The sequence below is a fragment of the Cupressus sempervirens genome, chromosome 9, assembly GCF_028749045.1.
Source record: "Cupressus sempervirens isolate cs-2001-9-10 chromosome 9, ASM2874904v1, whole genome shotgun sequence".
Lineage (NCBI taxonomy): Eukaryota > Viridiplantae > Streptophyta > Pinopsida > Cupressales > Cupressaceae > Cupressus > Cupressus sempervirens.
Window position 1 is genome coordinate 212,744,313 of NC_143126.1, and position 23,792 is coordinate 212,768,104.

The 23,792-nt window shown below is 36.5% G+C and overlaps 1 protein-coding gene across 3 annotated transcripts in view; it reads left to right on the forward strand.

Moving 5' to 3' along the window:
* The window catches only part of LOC149538263 (uncharacterized), a 151,858-nt gene extending 128,620 nt beyond the window's left edge, over positions 1-23,238 (forward strand). Inside the window, exons 5-6 of one of the 3 annotated variants that reach the window (XM_089799629.1) lie at positions 22,228-22,335; positions 22,867-23,238. In XM_089799629.1, coding sequence (XP_089655755.1) covers positions 22,228-22,296 — 69 coding nt within the window. In that variant the 3' untranslated portion in view covers positions 22,297-22,335; positions 22,867-23,238. Of the gene's footprint in view, positions 1-8,826; positions 8,906-22,227; positions 22,336-22,866 lie in introns of those variants that run through there. The other 2 variants (XM_089799630.1, XM_089799631.1) reach the window with 2 other exon arrangements.
* The last annotated feature ends 554 nt before the right edge of the window (positions 23,239-23,792 follow it).

Genomic DNA, 23,792 nt, shown 5'->3' on the forward strand with positions numbered 1-23,792 from the left:
TAGAGTGGAAATATCACCCAAGTTCCACAGATACAGAAATATGTTAATCACATAGAATATTTCAATCAATACACAAGAAGTAAAACCTAACATATACCATTCATACTACAGTACCAGTAGGCAAGGAAATGATTTCATTATTGATACCAAAAACCAACATGAGTACATTATTAATGTTTCAGACATTTATAGAAAGGTTGGTTAGTTGGAAACCAACCGACGCATTTCCTCACCACCTAACTACCCAACCCAACTAGCTTTAACAAGTACTAAACGTAATAGTTATTTTATTCCGAGTACAGTGGGAAAACTAAGTAGGTTTATGTCTAACATAGGTAAAGAGCATTGAAATTTTGTCTAAAGATTATTAAGGTATTGCAAAGTACTTTTGATCATTGTTTGGTTTATCAGTGTTTGATAATGTGGATAAGTCATTAGACATATAGGGTTTTGTTGATGTAGATTGGGTAGGACACTTGGTTAATTTGTAATGTCCCCATTTTGTGAGCATCAAAGTTTGGGGGATTAGCCTATTATTGTGACCCCCATAGGCTAATTATTGTGGATAGAGGGTCTTCTAAGGCAAAGGCTTGGTTAATGGAGGTTCTTGTCTTCTTCAAGATTTAGCATGTTCGAGTTTGGTCTTCATTTGGCTCAGAATGGACTTTATTTGAGCTTAGTTTCATAAACTTACTATTTATAGTAAGTTTGAGGTTGATAGAGATCAACCATTACTATTTTTAGTAAGGCAGTTGAATGTGCAATGGAAACATTGGTTGACCTCCAGATTGAAACAGAACAAAGAGATGATGATTATTTGATGAGATCTTAAAATTATAAAAGCATTAATGATTATTTATTAATGGTTTTATTTTAAAGTTATGTTATTAATTAACTTTATAAAGTTTAAAGGGGCCAAGGACATGATTGATGTGCATTAAATATCACTAAACCAAGGAGGATATAAATTTATATTACAAAATCATTTGTGCATCAAAAAGCAAATCTATGAAGTCATTAGTGTGAATTGTTAAGAGAAGCAATGGGAAATCGAACCTTGTGAAAGAATCATAAAAATGCCAAAATGAGAATGGATTAATTATGCTATTGATAGTTTGTGAAGAGAAGATTGGAGACAAGGGTTTCAGATTTCAAGCTTGAAGAATTGTGAATTCTATTAAGTTATTTGGTAGTGAAATGGTGAAACACCCAACAAATTATACCAGGCATTGGCTTCATCCAGAGGCCGAGAATGAATTTATTGATGCAGGATTAAGGGTTTGAATGCTTCGTTATTTTCTAGAACAATTTGTGAAGTTTGAAGAATTCCTGTGTTGCAGATTGCAGCCATTGCATGGACTGTCTTTGGTACTTTCAGGGAGCTGCAGGCCATTTAGAGGCAACGACTTTCATTTAGAGGGCAGTTTAGGGAGAAAAGAGGCCTGTTTTGACTATCCACATTCCATGATTAATTGCATTGGCAGCAGGATATATTCAATTTCTGAGAGCTTCTATCCATTTTTGGGTTCTTTTTTGAGGTAGTGTTGTAGGTGATCATTTATATCAGAATGTGGCATTGTTTGGAAATTTATTGAAAGCCAAGATTCTTGACTAAATTCACATCAGTATTGTCCTAGAGTTTGCAAGCAATAAGGAGTATTTAATTGCATGTCATAAGTTTGATGTAATGTCATATCAAAACTGTTCATAACCAGCATAATAGCTTTCATGCCAAGTGTTTGTGAAAATGTCTATTTACTGTAGATGCATATTTTACATGTAGAGATCATATGTATGCATTCAAATGGTCAAAAAGGATTGCATTTGTATTTCAGTTCTTTTCCTGGTTTTGTTAATAATGATTTGCTAGCATTTAAACTTCATTTATAAACCATTTCAAGCAAGAAAATAAAAGATGATGAGATAGAGGTTTTTTGAAAAGTGTTTGATAAAATGTCCAACATCTGAAAATTAATGCAATCTGGTGTTTGACAAAGTTAGAATCGGCAGGGGTTCTTACATAGTGGAAGGTCCACTAGTGGATATGTGTTTACTTTGTTTGGAGATACAGTGTGGCGGATGAGTAAAAGACAACCTAAGTTGCTTTGTTCACCTTTGAAGAAGAGGATATGGCTGCAACACGTATCTCTAAGGAGATGGTTTGGTTACAAGGAGTTTGTAATTGTGTTGATTTTGATTGTAGGACACTTAGGTTTAGATGTGACAATTAAAGTGATATGTTTGGGCAAAACCCTTATGTGTTATTCTCATACTAAACATGATCTTCAATATACTTTGTGCAAGAGATGGTTGAGCATGGTTAGGTTTTGATTGAACAAGTTTACACTTTGGATAATGTCATAAATTCTCTCATGAAACCAGTACCATGAGTAAGTTCTCTTGATGTTGGAAGTCCATGTGCCTTAATCACTGTACTTAATATATATTTTGTATCTCTGTGGGGTAATTTACAATTTATGATGTCAAGTGGGAGAATGTAAGGTTTTAGTGGCTATAAACCATGTAAATCATTTTATTGAATTGTCTCCTAGTTCATTTTGTAATTTTCCCATAAGTGGTTAAATAGTTTAACCAACAGTGGTAAAAGAAACCATGTTACTGTGTTCGGTGGGAAAAGGATAAGATAGCTAGGAGTCCCCTTGTGGAATCTCCTATTTTGAGGTTCTTGGACATTTGTCAAGGGTTGTAAGTGCATATATGATAGTTATGATAGTCATTATGGATCCTTATGACGAGCATTTATGGAGAGTATTTTGGGAGGTGGGCATGAGGTTTGTCTAGGCAGTTTTACTGCCTGTTGTTTTGTGATATCATAGTGAGGTTCATCCTCACAAGTTTCTATAAATTGAAGCCTTGAGCTAGAGTTATTCATTTAGTCTTGTTTAGTGTGTAGGGTAATAGAGCATTACCAAATTCTACAAGGGTTTACAAAGAAGTGTATTGTTGCCCTCTTCATTGGATCAGTAATAAACTTGTCTCTCTGTTTGTGGTGGATTTTTCTATGGAAAGTGTTTCTCCATGAAACTATGGTTTTTTATGTATTCGGATTTTCTTCTTCTTGTTTTTATTCTGCAATCACTCTATTAAGGTTTAATTTTTAGTTTTAGCTATGCAATAATACTCAATTTAAGTTCATATGGCTATTTCTCTTCACCTTTTTTTACAATGCCTAAGAGTGTTGCAAGCACGCCTTTTCATATGAGATTGTCATGTCCCCTTTCTAGCAACATGATTCCCACAGTAGATTTGCCTATCATTGACTCTCGTAGGTAAATGATTTTGGAGAGAGAGTCATCCTGTTGCCCAGATGATTGTATATTGCTCTCGGAGAGTTATAATTGAGCCTACATCTAGTACGTGGGCCCTGCATGTTCTAATTTTGAATTGAGATTGCACTTTTAGTTTTATAAAGTTATTTAATAATAAAGTGCATTATAATAAGATTTTATAAAAGATGTTTCTAGAAGTTCCTAGTGACTTCTTAGAAAGGTGAATAAATAGAGGGCGGGAGGCATCCATTTAAAACAAGCGATTTTGTGGATTCAACTTCTATTCTTGTTGGAACAATTTGTCGTCATTTGGTTTGCAAATTCTCAAATTATCTTTGGGAACGAAAACTTCCATTGATAGCAATTTTGAGGGTGTGGAATATCACCTGAATTATTGCAAATTGGAGGTGATATTACAGTCACTTCATCAGGGCAGAAATCTGTGGCCTAAGGCCAATTTTGAGGATTATTACATTGGAGACTGTTAGCAGTGAAGGATTTTATTGGAGGCAGCAGTTAGTTGAAGAAGGAGAACCAGGGCTTGTAGAAGAAATTCCTCATACTAATCTGAAGCAGCAGAGGCACCCTTAGACACTTATTTGCTAGAGCCCATATAAGCATCGATTTTCCTTGGAGATTGGGGCGCATCATTCTTGGAGTTAGGCCGAAGGTGTTAAGAGTAATTGGAGGTTGGGAAGCAACTCAGATTATTTATTTTCCCCATCTCAGAGGAATTCGTGTGGACTGCTCATGGACTTCAAACTCCGGAATTATCACTGAAGGAGGGCTGGGAGCATATTTTAAGTTATAAATCCTTCATAGCTGATCCAAATTTCATGCGACTTAGGACATTGTCTTCCTTGACACCAGGTGGACTCAGTTCATATCAGATTAGGCACTGTTTTGAAGGTTGCGAATTATACAAAAAATCGCACAGGTACAGCAGTATTGGTAGGCGGGTCAAGAACATATTTGAAGATTCAATTCAGACTCATCGGCACTAATTGCAAAGGTTATGGTGACTAAGTCCAGGCCTGTTTCAGCTGGGAATTAAAATATTGACTGGAGTATTCATGTACAGGTCTGTTCGGCTATTAGAATTTCCTCAGCAATTGGGCAGCGCTGACATTTTCAGGTTCTTATGTTAAAATTGTTTGCATATCGATTTTGAGATTAGGCCAAGGACATAATTGAGTAATCATTCATTGTAATAATCAGACATGTGAAGGTGAAGAATGGCTTAAATAATAGATGTTTTCAGTATTTAGCATTATGGCAAATTTCTAAGTTTACAGCTGTACCTTTACATTTCTCGCCAACTGTTTGTGAATTTGTCTCAGTTAGTGTAGTACGTTTGGGCATCATTTATCAACAAGTTGTTAGTTCTGTAAACAATTCCCTATAATCAGGAAATTACCTCCAGCAGTAGTATTCAGTACATGCCCAGTTTTGACAAATTTCATAGTACATTATCTTTACATAGTGCAGTTCAGACTACAAGACAGGTGTTTGAGGAAATTAAATGGTATAAAAAAATCAGTGTTATAGTGATCCTATCAGTAGGGGTCGTTTCAGAGATGCCTTTCTCCATGGTCATCGCGGTCAGCCTTATCCAAAACAACCTCAGCACTAGGCTTGTCTACCTCTGAATCCTGACACGAAACCACATCAGTGTACTATATTTGACCCTTTACCAAACAGCTATGACCTAGATGCCATGGATCTATACAAGCGAAGCATAGATTTTTCTTTTGTAGCTTTTTTCTTGATTTATTCACTCTAGAAGGTTCTGGAGGTAAGGATTTAGGTTGTGGGGGATGCTTGTGAAATGGCTTCTTTTTCTGCCCTGACAGTGCATTCTTGATACAAGGCTTGTTCATCATTGTTGAATCCTCTAAGCTCAAAGCGCATTCAATAGCCTCCTCCAAGATTAATGATCCAAAGGTGTCTACCAATCCAAAAAATGACTTATGATAACCACTCAACAAAAAAACATTAGACTCTTTTCTCACACGTTTGGGATCAAAACTTAAAGTCTTTGAGTTATGCCACATTTTCCACTACTGAATCCTGCTGCTTCAAGTGTGTGAAATCCTTGAAGTACACCTTTGTATCTCTTATATTAAACTTATGAATGAGCCTTCATATGCCTTAAGCCCTTGAGTTATCATACCATGATGCTACCACTGATAAACCATGCCACCTAATTATAAAATGGAAAATATGATGGCCTCATCTTCTATCATAGGGCTGACTAAAAAGTACAAATCTAGTTTCTGAACCAAAGCTATTGTCATAACACTCCCAAAGCCATCAAAAGTAGGAAGTGTCAATTTACTCGTGTTGTAGTTCTCTATTAGATTGATGCATAGGCTGCCTCCTATCTCCCCTTGATTCTTTTGCTTTAACATTGTGTTATTGGTCAAATCTTCTTCCTAATATCTAGATCGAGCCTTGCATGCTCATCCATGATGGCCATGAAGTCATTTTCAGGCTGATTTTTCTCATCTTATCCCTGTGGTGACTCCGCTCTTGGCAGGGTAATGAATCAAGGTCTGAAAATTGATCCAGCCAGTGTTTGGTTGTTGTAAATATGATTCTTGTGCCATATTGATATAAATTGCTACCTTCTCCAGCATTGTTTGACATGGGTCTACTATAATTGACTATGTTGGTTAGGCTATGCATCATCCCATTAGAATCTGAAACATTTGTTCTTGTCTTTTAGGAATGCCTTAAAGTCATAATCCTGATCAGCCATTTTCTTCTTACCTTGGCCTCAAATCTCGCATTTGTTTGCTTGTGAAGTTGCTTCTGGTTTCTTTCATTCTCTTTCTAGGGCTCTCGAGTCTTTGTTACTCAACTGCTGTGTTGAGCACCCTGGAAATGCCCAAGAACTGAACCAACTGCTGATAAAGATTCTAATGTTTTTGCATAGATTTTGAAACCACTTAACATGAACAAGAAGGAATTTATGCATACTGAAGATTGAAATACTGCTGAAATAATATTAGTTCTCAAACTAATCAAATTAAATACATAGCAAACTCACTATTTACTCCAACATCATAAAATCAAATACATAACAAACTCTTGAACTCACTAATTACACCCAATCTGCCTGTAGGTGGAAATGCGTTCGAGCTGCCTGTTAATGAGTTGATAACAATGAATTCCAAAGGCCAAACCCCAAGGGAATGACGTCTTGAATGTCGCAAGAGAGGATAGACGTCCTCAAATGCCAAGAACAAATCTATAACTCACATCCAAGTTCTTATCAAATGCCATTCACAATAATCGGATGCTAAACAATGAAGCTCCCACCTCTATTTATACTTTTCTTTCACCCTTCTAGAAGGAAATAAAATATCAATTAATTGCATTTACTAGAAGTTTCCCCCTTCCAATTATTAATGCACTCTCTAGAAACTTCTTCCTTGCAATACAATAATTAATTGTGCTTCTAGAAAATTAAATTACTAGAGGCTTCCCCCTTTCCAATAATTAATACACTATCTAAAAGCTTCTCCTTACAATACAATAATTAATTAAATTAATTAAATATAAAATCACCTTTTAATTTTAATTTATTTAATGACTTTATAATAAATTAATTTAATCAATTTCTTATTTCTCCACTTAGCCTTTGGAGAACGTAAAGGCTAAGAACTTCACTGAGTTGCTAAAAAGATGGGGACATTACAACTGCACACACTAATTTAACCCAACAAACTAGCAAGATTGTTGCTCTGATACCAACGTAATGGCCCTAGGGTTTTTCCCCTTATAATCCTAAGCAAATCCAATTTAGCATACACAAAATAAAATGTATTAAATGGTATGAAGGTAATAGCATTGCAAACTGCCTGTGAATGGGCTGGGATGGGTTAATCCATCAGTTGTTGTGGGTGAGACTATTGTCTAGAAAAGATCCATTAAAGGGTGGTGGAAGTGCAATTTTGGAGGAGCTTCTAAGGGTAATTTTGGACCTTTAGTTGTAGGCTTCATTATACAAGATTCAAATGGAGACCTTATTGCATGTGGGGCAAATGATTGTTGGATGGAACAAACAATGTTGCTAAAGTGGAAGCGGCTTTACTAGCCATATGGAAAGCCAAGAAGTTAGGTGTCAACAAACTTCATGTAGGAGACTCGCAAATTATTGTGAATGCAATAATTAAAGGAGACATGGAAGCTTGGCTCTTATAGAACTACATCGATCAAATTATTGAACAATTGACTTCACTAGAGGACTTCAAATTTACACATGTTCGTAGACAAGGCAATAAGGAGGTTAACAAACTCTCAAACTGGGCTTTAACTCAACATGCAAGAAATCAACTTGGATGATTTCCAAAATTTAGGGATGGATGCGGGAAATCCACTGTAATTATTTCTTCCTTCTTTTGGTGACAACAAGAACCATTTAATGCGGCATGTTGGTGGCAACTAAGAAGTGATGTGTTTTTTAATCTGACCTTTGGTGTAAATGCCAAGTAGCCACTTGTGCTCATGTTATTATGAGTGATTGATCTGAGAGCTTTTAAGAACTTGGTTGTGGGATTTCCAGTTCAATTTTTACATCTTAGTGAAGAGCTCGTAGAGATGGAGACATCGTTTGCCCTCACTTGCATCAAGCAGAAAAACCCTTATCGTGGGAAAAGCACAAAGATAAGGATTGACAAGATGTTGAACTTTGTGGACAAGAAGCTCACAAAGAGTGTCTTGGTTATGTTGGGGGGATTGTTTCATCAAGTAGAAACTAGGCACAAAAACAACATGGATATTTACTTCATGATTATGGCATAGGCATTACAGGTGGGTGAGGACAAAGCAATCATAAGGTTGATTATGGAGACCATTATTCCCAAAGAGGCTTTAGGTGGGTTTTTTAAGATTCTAGAGAAATCTATCCCAGGATTGTGAATATATCTAGGGGACAAGAAGAGTGGCATTGAGAAGATTGAGGGTAGAAAGTACATACCCTTTGTGTGGCATTTTGACGAGAGACACAAGAACAAAAGATTGAGGAAGGCTTTGAAGGGTTGGATGGCGTTGAAGATGGTGGTCATGATCTGCTTTTTTGGATGAAGGTATTCAAAGGATGAAGCGTGATTTTGGATGAACCAAAGAGGACAAGGCTAGACTACAAGAGAAGCTCCAAAAAAGTAAGGAGGAAGGTGAAGGTGGTGAGGACTTTACAAAAGAAAAACTAAATGCATTGCTAGCGTAGTGGCCTAGGGACGGCACTAAAAACGATGGATGTTACATTCCCCATCTTGTTGATTTTATAAATTCTATTTTAGCCATTGATATTCAAGCTAATTAGAAATGGTTGTTTAAATTAGTTACTCACCCTTGATTTCATATGAATATAAATATTGGTTATTCGTTGTGTTACATGTGGAATAGAAGATGTTGGTTAATTGTTATGCTTTTATATGAATTGGAAATGGTTAGTTAATATGGTTATTAGTTATGATAACTAAATTTCATTTGAATGATGTGGAAGTATGCTTTCACCATGTTATTTCAGGAGCGCGGCGAAGGGGGGATAGCATTGGCAAAGAGGGAATAGGGAACAAGCGCACCAACCTACCACCGAGCTAACAAGTATGAGTCTAAACCACCATAGTCAAGGGAAAGCAGACTAGGACAAACTAGACAATGCCAAAGTGTCCACCATTTGCTAACTAGGTCACTAATACATGTATATATTTCACATAACAAATAAAAGAGAGTAAGATTGTTATTGTATTCCACTCGGAGAATCTGCTCCATTTGTTGGCAAATTATGCCTTGTTATAGATAGTATCCATGATACCTAGGTATAATTGTACACAATCATTATACATACATATGTATGCATGCAAACAATCAAGACTAACACATGTACACGTGTGTACTTTAATACACCTATACATACATGTGTACTCAATTTTATCATTTACCGCATATGTACATGTTTATATGTGTGTGTGTGTATAACATCACATACAACTATGCTTAGATAATATGAATATTATCTATAATAGGTTGGGATTAGGAAAATTGCTAAGGAATTAAATTATCTCATTAAGTCTAGTAGTCCCTTAAACTCTTAGTATTTCGGCCCCCTTGGCTATTGATTTTTGGCAACAATTCAAGCGTATGATGTGTCACCTTGCATTTCCTCCCCCACACGTAACTCCTTGCCCAGGCTTGATTCCTTTGTAACTGAGCACAGCCCTATATTATGGAAATTGGCAGCCACTCAAGGGCGAGCTCTTTTTTCTCAAATCTCACTTGCAGACCATACCTTTCCGCTAAAAATTCATATCACAATAATCATATTCTGCTAGTGGCCATTAAACCAGACCCTGGAGCTTGTGGTTGGAGCCCAAGAATAACATATTCTTACTATATCACGGTTCTGTTAGGTTGTTTTCCAAACAATGCTCATGTATTCCATAGCGGACTTGTACTTATTTCATATTTGTTTCCTAGCATATGAATCATACAATTTTATGAAATGGTCTATCATTTGTAAAAGCTTCTTTTCAGTTGATAACAAATCATTGTGCATCTATGTAATTGTAAGAATTTGCCTAAGGGAAAAATTCACCCAGGAACTAAGAACTCAAACACAAGCACACATTAGACCAAAGAGAGAGAGTATGATCAGAATGACAATGTAGTCAATATGCCATAATTCATGCAATGTGCAATGTAATGTAAAAGTACACTAGGAGTGCCTGTATATAAAGGCCTCTGAGATACATCTAGAATGCCTCGTAATCAGCACCATGATGTGTCATACAACCAAGCACATGTCCACCAAATATGGGTTATCCTCCATTAAGCACGGAAGTAAGTGCGGTGATGTGAGGATAAGCCTACAAGGGTGTGACATGCAAAACAGTGTTGTAGACACCATGTGCTAAAATAGAGTTGCATACTCCTGTGTTGTCTACATGACAACTCACAAAGGTGCGCAAACTCCTAAGTGTCTCACAAATAAAAATAATAGAATAATGCAAAATAATTAAATAATGCATTAACCTAAGTAAACTTAAGTAAGTGTAATAAGTATATACTTATTTACACCAACACCCCCCCTTAAGTGCAACTTAGGGGAATGCCCTTAAGCTTACGAACTAGGATGAAGATGCAAGATGGGTCCCGGCTACTAGGCCATATTAGGTACCCATGTACATAATGAAAATGCAAATCTCCCATAAAGCAGGGAAAGAGGGAAAACCTCATGGGAAAAACCCTCCCCCAAAAAGAGAGAAGTAAGGATGCATTGATGGATGGAGTAATCAAGACCCCGCCATTATGACATACATCTAGTATATACATAAGAGAATGAGAGAAGGAAGAGAGACAAAATAGGCTCCCCCCCAAAAGAAGAATGCCAACAAGTGAAAGCCGCTCCGATGAAGAAGCTGATCCAAGAATGCAGAATGGTGTTCCTCCCCTTAGGAAGAAACAAAGGCAAAGGTACACTCCTAAAGATGTGTGTTGGCCCTGAAACCTGCTCAAGTATCCCTGTGCTGATGCTGAAGTTCACCCCTTCCAACTGTGCTAAAAAGAATGAATGCAGATCTGTCAAGGATGTCTGTTGAACTTGTTCCACTGAACCATCTGTCTCCTCAACTGACAAAGAGACCTCAACTAATTGTTGTTCATAAGGATCCACAATCACGCCAACCTACAAAGATTGATCATGTAGAGAATGGACATGAGGGTCAGAGTGAGCCCTCGCAACAACTGTAGAAGAATCATCATCAATGAGAAGATGTAAGTCCTCAAGTCTGTCTCCCAAGTCAAGTGAAGCTGGAGCTGGAAGACGAGATGGACCTTTCACTATGGCAATATAAGCATGTGGACTAGACTGATGTGACTTCTCATTGTAACTGTCAATAGAACCCCACGTGTCTGAACCTGTTGAAGCACTATCGCTAGTGTCACTATCAGTTTCCACTATGTATGAAGTGCGGAGAGGAGTAGAGGATAAGCTGGGAGAACTTTCCTCAAAGTGAACATCCTTCTCCACAAAAATCTCATGAGTCTCTGGATCCATCAGTTTGTAACCCTTCACATTGTCTTCATAACCGATAAAGGTACAAGGCCGAGGTGTTGGTGCCTTGCAACTCCTGGAAGATAGGTTTGCCCATGTTGGACAACCGAAGAGTCTTAGGTGACTCACAACCGATTTTCTGCCGCACCATGCCTGAAAAGAAGTCTTGCCATCTAAGGCTAGATGAGGAGACCTATTAAGTATGTGAGTAGCACTGCTAATGGCTTCAACTTCAAGTGTAGGATCGAGAGACTTGGCCTTTATCATGCAACTTGCCATGGTCTTGAGAGTCCTAATCCTCATTGTTGCAACATCTGTCTTGTGCGGACTGAATGCTGGTGAGTTCTAAAGATCAATCCCCTCAATTCTGCAAAAGTTCTTAAGTCTTCTGTCAACATATTTGTTCTCATTGTCCACCCTTAGTACTTTGATGGCTTTCCTTGACTTGGGTTGAACATGAGTCTTGAATTCTTGAAGCTTATGAACCAATTCATTCTTATGATGAAGGAAGAAGACCCAAGTGAATCTCGAAAAGTCATCAACAAATGTGAGTATGTAGCGACTTTGGCTAATTGAAGTCACTACAAAGGGTCCTGCTAATACCATGTGAACTAGCTGAAGAACAACTGGAGCTCGAGAAGACTTCCCTTTATCATACTTCTCCTTGAGATTCATATCCACTGAACAAGATGAACACTCTCCCTTAGAAATGGTGATATTAGGTAGACCTTTGACCATATGTTTAGAGAAAAGTTGCTGAAGAGAGCGGAAGTCAAGGTGACCAAACCGCTCATGCCATAAGTTGATGTTTGAATGTGAGTGAGTTAACAAGGCTTGAGAAGAATTCTTAGGCACAAAGTGGGAGAAGGAATAAAGCCTCTTGTCATCATTGACTTTCCCCACTGCTACCAAGGAATCATCTTTGAGACTTCGCACCATCATTGAATCTGGAAGGAACTCAACCTTATGACCATCTCCAAGGTGAGTGATTTGGTAAACTGATAGGAGATTGGAGCTTAGATTTGGAACGTAGAGAACATCTTTGAATTCCACATTTTCCATTTCTACATGTCCTTTCCCTTCAACTTCCATCTTAGCATCATCTCCCACGAAGATGTGTGGTACCTTTGACTGCTTCAATGAAGAAAAGTCTTCCCTTGAAGAACCCATGTGGTAAGAAGCACCTGAGTCAACTATCCATTCCAAAGAACTTGTGTTTTCCATAAGTGCTTGACCTTTACCTTTTGAAGAGGTTGGAGTAGAATCCTTGGAAGTACCTGGCACTTGAATCTTGTTCTTCTTGAGTAGATTTTCTAACTCATCGATTCTTTTTGTCTTGCAATGATGCTCGTCATGATTTGGCTTTTTGCAGTATGCACAAAAGAGCTTGTCCTTCTTTTCATTACTTCCCTTCTTATTTGAAGAAGAACCGCCTTGTTGAGAGTAGGATTGTTGTGTCTCAGATTGTGTTTTCTGCTTCCACTGCTTCTTCTTCTTGTTTTTCCCCCCTTGACTAGATTTCTGATCATCACTAGCCACCAAGGCTTTGATCTTAGATGACTTGAGAAGTCCAAAATCCACCAAGTGAGACTGTTCAACAATCAACAGGTCTGCAAATCCTTCAAAGGAAGGCTTCTGGTAAGCAAATCCCATGGTCAACCTATGAGTATTAAAACTCAAAACAAAGTTGGCGTACTCAGAAGGTAGCTTCTTCAGGATGTGATGAATCAACCTATCATCCTTCATGGGATTTCCACAATCTTTAAGAAGTGCCCTATGCTCATTGACTTTGATAATGTAATCCTGAATTTTGTCATAATTCTTAGGATCCAAGAGAAGTAGATCATCTTCAATCTGAAATCCCTTTTCTTCATCCACTTTACTATACAACTGTTCAAGTTTATCCCAAGCTTCTTTAAATTCTAAACAATTTTTAATGTGAAAGAGAAGATCTCCATGTACGCAACTCCTAATAACACCTAAAGCTTGTCAGTCTTGATTTTGCCAATCAATGAGTTCTTTAGCATCAGTAGGTTTGGTAATTGTACCATCAACATAAAGACTATATCCTTTTTCCATTAATCTACTCCATGCAATATCTTTCCATGTAGAATAGTTGCGTGAAGTTAGAGGAGGACATTTAAAACCCATGATACAGAAATGAAAGAGCACAAAATAGAGAGACACAAAAAACACAGTACACACCCCCCCCTTTTCACTCAATCAAAAGACCCCCCCAAAAAAGATGCTATTGACACTTTATAAGTAGTGCGTTTACAATGGGCCACTTGTCAAAATGAACAAAGTGAACTTTCTGATTTTGCTTTTACAACTGCCTTATAAGGCTGAAATCTGTCACTTAAGCACTGTAGCTTAGTTTTACAACAATTTTGAAAAAGAACCAAAGCTTTACAATGACAAAGAAGGCCTAATTCTTAAAGTGAGAAATTGGTCCACACAGCCCTAAAATTTGACTTCAGATCTAAAAAGTAGACGAAAAAATACACACTTTCAAAAAAAATAGAGCCTGAAAAAGTGACCAGATGTGCCCGTATGGAGCTTCTAAAGTTGCAAAATGCAGGATTATGCAGGTACAATCGCCAAAAAATGTAATTTTTGCAAAATCTGTGCACCAAAACCAGAAAACAACACCACCACTAGAAAATTCAGGAAATTCTACCTGATTTCAAAAAAAATTGCACCTGAATCGGAGTCCGGATGTCCAAGTTATCAGCACGCAAAGTCAGGTTACCAAACTGAAAAGCAATCTAGAGAGGGGTCTGGAGAAAAACTGCGAGTCTAAATTTGACAATCAAACGGTCAACGCAGTTATAAATCGCCTGGAAATGACAGTCAAACGGCCGTCAATTTTAATCACAGATAAAGATGACGTCAGCAAAAAATTCGAACCCTTGGGTGACGTGGCAAGCTGATTCGGTGTCCGTACTGTATGGATGGGACACGTGTCAAGATTGTGTACACTGACGTGGCAAAAGGCCGGTTGTCCACGTGGATGACGTGGCAATACGGGCTGCATTGAGTTGGCAGGTTTCTGACGTGTCCTATGCGGTACACGTGGCAAAAAATACCCACGAGTCAATTGGTACACGTGGCGAAACAAGGTACAGTCCACATGTTCGTTCGTTGTAGGGAAGAATAGTTAAAATCTGCCAGGTGACCTTTTGTAGCTGATGCGTGGCAGAGTGTCTTCAATGAATGGGCGGGAGAGTAAAACGCTTTTCAATGCGCCAAAAATCACAGTTGCTCGGGGATCTTAGCACCGAGATGTCGGAATATTCCCTGTCCGAGGTCGTACCCAGTGCCGAAAATTCAGTAGCTGTCGAATGTTGTTGGGGTCTAAGCGCAAGAAACCTCAGATGTCGCTGTCGAAGATCTTCACAACGATCCCCGAAAACCGTGAAATGCTGCCGAATCTGCAGTCGATAATAGGGACACGACGTCGAAATTTTGAAGCGCGGGTTACCGGATACTCCTTACGCCTATGCCGGGAAAGTAGAAATTGATGCCGTAATTCATAGGCGGAAATTGAAAAACGACGCCGGTTTTCTGAACTTCACGCCGGAAATGTCCAAAGTTGTCGCCGGTATATGGGAATTAGTCCCACATTGTCTGCAGATAGGGAGAGTGTGCACTTTTTATGCGTAAGTCGGCATACACTCAAACAAAGAGCGCCCGGATTTGAAGGCTTGCCATCGGGTAGATGGTTGTCATCGAGAATGTGTTTCTGGTGATTTGGATGCCTGCTGCGAAGTCCTCAGATTTGTACGGTACGGTCGCTATATGGCCGCGGATTTAATAATCCTGCGATTAAGTACAATAACACTCCAAATTGGCAGATCCGGGGTGTCACTGTCCGGGTCTACTAAAAAAAATTCTCTGAATGTCCGCTAATAAACTGACGGAAAATAAATACAGAGAAATGAAAAACTGCAGATCCGAAAATTAATTAATTAGATCTGCAAAAAAGATCATACCCATACTGCAAATCAAGGCCTCCGGGTTCCGATTTGCAAAAAAATTTCGCCTCACGGTCGACTTTGGGCCGAGGTAGCCGAGTTTATAGTCGATTTTCACCGGTTCAGCGTTCCGGACGCAATGGTGAGGTCAGATCTGGCTCTGGACACTCCCAATTTCTGCAGCACTCCGGATTCAGGCTAAGGTGATGAAGCAAGCATGGTCTCGAACGACTATGTGATGAGAAAGTCTCCAAGTTGCTCTGATACCATGTAAGAATTTGCCTAAGGGAAAAATTCACCCAAGAACTAAGAACTCAAACACAAGCACACAGTAGACCAAAGAGAGAGAGTATGATCAGAATGACAATGTAATCAATATGCCATAATTCATGCGATGTGCAATGTAATGTAAAAGTACACTAGGAGTGCTTGTATATAAAGGCCTCTGAGATACATCTAGAATGCCTCGTAATCAGCACCATGATGTGTCATACAACCAAGCACATGTCCACCAGATATGGGTTATTCTCCATTAAGCACAGAAGTAAGTGCGGTGATGTGAGGATAAGCCTACAAGGGTGTGACACACAAAACAGTGTTGTAGACACCATGTGCTAAAATAGAGTTGCATACTCCTGTGTTGTCTACATGACAACTCACAAAGGTGCGCAAACTCCTAAGTGTGTCACAAATAAAAATAATAAAATAATGCAAAATAATTAAATAATGCATTAACCTAAGTAAACTTAAGTAATTGTAATAAGTAGATACTTATTTACACCAATACTAATATTATTTCGGTGATCCTATCAACCAGATTATTCATGCCAACCATCACATATGATTTAGAATTTATCATGTTGTCCTTGCATAGAGCCATGATTTGCATTTTTTTCTTAGTATCTCAATCAAGGGAGGTTACATATTGTGATAAAGAGGGAAATTTGTACATTCATATGCCCTCTATACTGAGACATTGAGTCTATATGTCTCTGGGACAAGGGGACATACCCCCTTGTAGTATACTATTTAAAATTCTTAAAAGTCATGTCTTATTCTTATTTTCATCCATAGAAAACCTTTTTAAAGGCTAAGAAAATTATTGCTTATATCATCCTGCAAGAACAATGGAGGATGGTCAGCTACACCAAGAATCATCAAGGATGGCCAAGCATGGCCGAGATAGTTACATTCACTCGCAATTATATGAAGTGATAGTTAATGTTTCAGTTAATGTTCACTCTCACGTTGTAAATTATTTGTTTTTATATGTAATTTACAAAGGAAGTAAATCTTCAGTTGGGAGTTAAGAATCAGTTAATCTGTTATAAGTGTTAATCCCATGGATGTGATTATGTAGATTGCTTATTTCGATTTTATCATGTCCCCATATTTAAAAGATTTTATAATAAATAAATTAATAATAGAATGAATAATAATAAATTACAATATAATTTATTATTAAATATTATTAATATAATAATAAGAAACTAATGACATATAATATATATTGATCAATTTAATGATATCATATGTTTATAGTGTAATTAATATAATTATCAAAATATATAAACTATAATCTTAATCAAATATATTATAATTATAAATCAAACAATTATAATAAATATATTATTTAAGGAACCAAAGATTGCAACCTAATTTGAATAGTCACAATCTCTCATCAAGTGGACTATAAGTAAGGGAGAAATATGGAATAGAGGAAAAGAGATATCCAAACAATTCAGCGGTAGCAAATATACTGTCAGAAATTACATGGAACAAGATGGGTAGCCTTCTGTAAGATATTTGGATGTTACTAGACCATCAATTGATAACAGAAAACATACAGGGAGATATATGGACCAAGCACACAAGGAGGTTTAATTTCCAAGGGAAAGCAAACTACTATCAAAAGCATTAAACCACATCAATATATCCAGTGGAAAAGACCTCAAGAACTAAAGATACCAGTGGCGAAGGTAATAATCAGTGGAAACTACAATACTGATAAAAATCCAGTCAATGGGGAATGGTTCAACAACATGCGTCCAAATGTTCATCTGTATAAAAACAAGGAGGAACAAAATCATTGAACCCCAAGAAAGCTGATGGTAAATCTATGGAAGGACGGCCATGGATAATCAGTCTTTAGACAATAGAGAGTCATAATATATCATTTCCAGGTGGTCAATCAATGAATGAAGAGAACGATCACGTCAGCAGAAACAATGATCCCAATATGATTACAGATTATATCATCATGTTGCTAGCAGAATTAATCAATAACTTTGATCTGTAATCACTTTTACCTGAAGTATAAACCAAACACAATGGAAGATAATGTGTGGATCAATTGATAGACATTTATGTAGAAAGAATGTGTCTCCTAAAGACGATTCAGTAAGAACTTAGAAGGGATTGATTAATAGTCTAGTTAATGAATAAAACATAGATGTGTCTCCTAAAGACAAGTCAGTAAGAAGGGAGTAATTAATAGTCTAAGTTAATGAATAAATCATAGACATCTACTTATGAAATTGTAATCTGAAACAACTCTTGTCAGTATGCTATGATTACAAGGAATAAAAACATTCCATGTAGATGTGGTCTATGGGGAGTGTTGAGCAAGTCGTTGAGTGGTAATTTTGCTGGTGTATAATTGAGATACATCTTATAAACAATTATGACGATATTATACTTTACATAAAGACATTCAGTAGAAAGAAGTCTTTTATAAACAAGGGAATCAGACCCAAATCAGACCCAAATCTCATAGGCTTGGACAAGGGAACATTATCGATTTACAAAATATAAGGAAATTAAGGGGTAGGAAAATTGGATGTTACAATGGAAGTCTCTCAACCGCAATGCTTTTACTCTGAATGGGTTAATTTTTGTGCTGCTACAAGGGTTTTTGGCTGCACACAACGCATTCTGGTTCTTCTTGTTAATGTCTTTGTTTATCTGTGACTGGTTGGGAATGCTCAGTCTACTTTTTGGGGTTAGCATGGGGAATGTCCAATTTCGTTGTTTAAAAATCTTATTATGCAACACCACTGTAATTGGTGGTCATGACTGTTAATCGTCTCTGGGTGGGGGATTTTTGTTGTGCTTCAATGGCTAATGGCCACTGGTCTAAACAGTTTTAGCTAGGGTTTTCTTTGAATAATGAAATCACTTATTAATTATTAATAAGATAAACTTATTACCAAGAAAAATAAAATAGCATTTTGAGCTGAATATAATACTTAACCATGAAAAAATGAAGTTTGAGCATTACATATCATATCAATAACCAAAAATTACAATAATTAGTTCACATTTCATCAAGGTCTAAGAGTATAGTAAAACTATAGTAAAACTCTGTATATGGCAGCTTTGTGGAAATGATGATGACAATAGTTTGTAGGCTTGGACACAAAGTACTTGGCAAGCCCAAAAATTTCAACTTAGAGAACACTCGATGAAAACTCGACAAAAACTTGGCGAAAATTCAGCAATTTAGAAAGAACTAAAAATGAAAATCTCTTAAAGAAACATATTTGTTTTGTAAAATTCAATTACAAAATGCATTAAATTAAAAATTGACATCTTGAAAGAGAAAATGCATGGTTTTATAGCAAAAACAGCATGTGAAAAGCACATTTTAACCAACGTTTTACTTGGATTGACATTTTTACCCATGGTTTTTTGTGTTTATAAAAACATGAGAGTTAAACTTGTAGTACTCATCCAGCCTAAAACATAGAGATTATTCAGCAATTGGGGACTGGTAGTACTTGGAGAGTTTGCAAACTGTGATGATTACTATCTCAAGTCAATTCCTTAGTGGTTGTTTGTTGTGTCTCCCTCTAGGGTTTAAGATTTTCCAAGGTTACACCCACTAAACTAGATAGATTGCACTCACAAACACATTGAGGCATGCGACCCTCTTTGCCCCTTATCACTGGAATACATCAGCTTGTTGCTTCCTGAACTTACTGATTTCCTCCTACACATGATGATTCCACCCCTCCAAGAATTCTGCCTGCAGATAATATGCTTGCCCAAATAGAGATCTGTGATATCCGATTTGGTTGTCAACAACGATCATGATCAATTGTGGAAGTGTTGTATGGCATTGGTGGCCTTAACCTTACCATTTACAATCCCTTTGGTGTGCCAGCACAAGAAATGATGTCGCCTATGTTCACTCAGAACTGCAAATAAGAGTTGAATGATAAATCTAAAAGAAAGCTAAGTATGGTGAAGATTTATGGAGAGTTGGGCTTTTTTATCCTAACCTCCTTGTGCATACAGCAGGGGTTTTGGCATGTGCATATGGCACCATGAAAAATGTCCAAAACTATGTACCCCAGGGACGTGTCCCCACCTGAAAAGCCAAGGTTTTCGAGACAGGGACATTCCAAAAATGGGGGAATGGGTATGGGACGTCCCCCTGCCGTCCCCAATTAGGCAAAAAATGCAGGGGACATCCCTACTACTTGGGGACTTCAGGGAGAAAAAAAGAGGACTGTTGGTTGTCCCTGGTACGGAAAAGGGACATCTAGAAGTCCCCTAACTGTACTGAGGACAGTCAGCCATCCCCGGTTTTTTTGTGAAGCTTAAAAAAAATTTAAAAACAAAAAACTTTATTTTGTTTGTCCGTACTTGGTCGTCCACTGGGCTCTGCCTCTTCAAATGCCCTAAAAGGTCAAAAAAGACCACATTGTGGTTGTTTTGTCATTTGTTTGGTTTTGTCTGTGAAGTTGGAGTGTGTTGTAGCTGGCGGGGGTTTTCATTTTGCAAGAAGAGGTGATTTTTTTTGCTTCCAAGAGCTTGAGCAGCAGTCTGCTTCATTTTTCTATATTCTGTTTTCTTTGTTGAACTTGAACATGATGATGAAACTTTATGGCAGCCCTCTAGCCTTTGGACATATTTAGATTTCCAAATTTTTTGATACTGTTCACTGTTAAACTATATTTAAATATTTTTGTTCACATATTGATATGCATATTGATAATTAAGTACTGAAATCAGTTATTATTTCCTAGATGGCATTCAAATGGTGTATGTTAAGGTTCTATAATGTTTAAATGACATGCTTTGTGCCTAGTTTCATATGAATGACATTTATATTTGCAATTTTTAGTGTATATTTTAAAATTGCCCCATATATATATATATATATATATATATATATAGCTGTCCCCATTTGCTATCCCCCTGTCCACAAAATCACCAAAAAAATTGGCGTTCTTCAAAACTTGTCCCCATCCCAGAAACTTGGGGGAACATAGGTCCAAAACCTTTAGGCCCCAAAGAGTTCAAACTTATCATTATTTATTGATGACAAAACCTTGCTAATAAGTCAGCCCAACAAAGCAAAAATGTTATTATTTGTTTAAATATTTAAATTTTAATATTATTATCAAAATATCAATTAAAATTAAATTAGTGCTAGAAAGCACTTTGTCATTGATTTTACTGATTTCAGAATGCTGAAGTGTTGGAGACATGACATATGAGCACAACTCTTAATCTAAAAACTAGACAGTAGACACCCTCCTTTTAAACCTTTACAAATCAAGCCCGTGCTTAATAAGTTCCTTTGAAACTATTTAAGAATATTCTTGTCATAATTATGTGTTTAAAGATGCTTTTAATTAAATAAAATTATATTTTAATAGGTTGGTCCTTCGAGTATAAATTTACCAGGCCCAACTTATAATGCATTTACCTTGCTCTTTTCCGTTTGTTAATGGGAAATGAGGATAGGCTAGCGCTGAAGGTCTTCCAATGACTCCTGTTCAAAAAACGGGACATGAGAAAAGATGTAACTATAGAAGTGGTAAGGTAGCAAAATCCTTGTAGTTAAATAAACTAATCCATGAGACACAAACATGTGTGTATAGTCATAAAGAGACCCTCAAAAAGATTTGCATCTTAGCTGATTCAAATCACATTAATAGCAACATAGCAACAAATAATGAGATTTATTATTGCACAACTTGATGTAACAAAGCTTAGTAACTAGGAAATTTTCTTTGTTGCTACTACAAAGACATTTCATTTGACCTAAGAAAGATAGTACAACACATTGAGAATTATTTTCATCTTTCTTTTTGTTCTAAATCCCTTGAAACCATTATTTGGCTAATGCAAACGTACCAATTATATTAATTGAAATAGCATAAGCCCAAGAAAATAGAAAGCGTGGCATTTACACTCAATTAGCATCAACAAATTATTCAAAATCAGAATACCGAGAATTGTTAATATCAAAATCCTTCCAAATTGGAACAAACCACACCCTTGCAAATTTTAGATGTCTATAGAAATGCATAATAACCAAAATGCTTATGATTTTCAAAGTTCGCTGTTAATTAGTGTAATAGCTAACATTGCCTATTTGTGAGCTCTCTATTATATTTTATGTAAACTTGTAAGTTGTCCAGATAATTTGCCAATCTTCACTTCAATCTTCCACTATGCTTAGTAGCTCTGTAATCAACATTAATTAATGCTTTTAGCTTGAAATCCTGCTTCGACTTTTCCAAGGCTATATCATAAAAGGATCATCCAATTTCCACACAATTATATGGTTTCTCACCCTCCCACGTCTCGTATTGCTCAAAGATTTTTCATTGAAGCTGCATAGACATCAACACATCACGTCCTTTCTTTATCTCATTCAAACATTTTTCCTCCGCAAGGGTCTCTTTAGAGCCTGGGGCATGTCCCTCAAAAATTAGTATCAGCAATGCTTTCAAATGGTACTGTTTTTTGGCCTTCATTATTTAGTAGCATTCACTTTTCTTAACCATTCTATTGTGTTTTGGCAATTTCAATATTGCTTTATGCATACTTGTAAAATGTCCACTTTTTTCAACTGACAGATTGTCATATTTTTCTGAAGGTGACTTTAGAACTACAGAAATGCAAGAAGATTCCTCTCGGTCTAAACAATGGTGGGCCTGCTAATTGACAAAGAGCAAATTATTCAGTTTACATTATATATCAAGAGGTCAATTGCATAAAAATTCGTAGTATGTTGCTTCTGTGGCTTTGTGGCGTGCGTCTTCCCTGATTCCTTGGTCTTGGAAATATTTTTCTCTGGCCATGTGTGTTAAAGAGAGAATTCATTTTTTTAAATCATTTTACATTTTCCTGTATACATTTATATTTTGGGATCTTCGCCACTCTAATGCATTTGTATGAGCATATAAAATTAAGGAATCTACAATAAGATATTATCTAAAAGAATATCTAATTTGATAAACAGGTCCTAAGAGAATGTTGTAAGTGGTATGTTGATTGAACACTTTGCTTGAAAAAAAAACTTTGTGATAGAGCTTAATCAACATTTTTCTGTTCACGTCATAAAAACCCAAATTCAAGAAATTTTGGACTTAAAAGAAATTCAAGAATGAAATTTAGATTTTTCAAATTATATTTGCTAGGGTATTGTGTTTTTTAATTTACAATGTACGATGAAGGAAAAATAGTCTTTACAATGTAGCAATTTCATAACGCTCTTATGCGTGTCATATGATAGGGCCCCATTGGAATGAAGACTAGTTTGGAAGATATATCATAATCATCTTGCAATTACCTCTGCAAACAGGAAATGGGCAAAATTTGAGTTTGCGAGCATAATTTGGCAAATCAAGCTGATACATATAATTGTAGAGGGTTCGTATCTGTTGTTCATTTATTCTTATAATATTGCCAATTTTACATCCTTTAGTTCTCTAAATCTTGCATCTTGCTTTAGAGAATAAATTCCCCAACCTTTTGTATTTCAACTTGTAAATTTTTCACTATTGATTCCATAGTGATGGAATATGACGGTATGGTGATTGTATGGTGTACATGTCCATTTAAAATATGCAAATATATATATGATCATACAAAACTTTGACCTCAATTTTCTGTAAAATAATTATTAAAAAAACGTCAAACCCTATCATGTCATATATGGATTTATAAGTTTTTGAGCTTTCTTCATGATTTTTTTCTTTTTCACTGAAACTCTCTAAAAAGGAATGGAATTTAGATTTAGATTTAGAGTTGTAAGACCATGAAAGAGTTTGTGACCAATTTGTAGTAATGTAAGGATCATCAATAACTAAAAAATTTCCATGCAAATGAAAAGTAATATAAATTCTATAAAGCTAGATAATTCATAAGATGCAAAATAAAATTAGTACAATATATAATGAAGAAAGTATGATTATAATGACAAGTGTGAAACTATAGAACATATTAAAATCATGACAGTTTTATTGATCTTGTTATTTGAGACAAAGCAAATGACACAAGTGTGTGTGAATGAACCTGATAAGAAACAAGTTAAGCAATATATCACAGTCACACTAATATATTTATTGTTCTTGGATGATGTGTATCTTTATTACCTAATGGCATGTTTCATTTGTAACAATGAAATTTTGAATTTTCATTCGATCATCCTTCGTTATC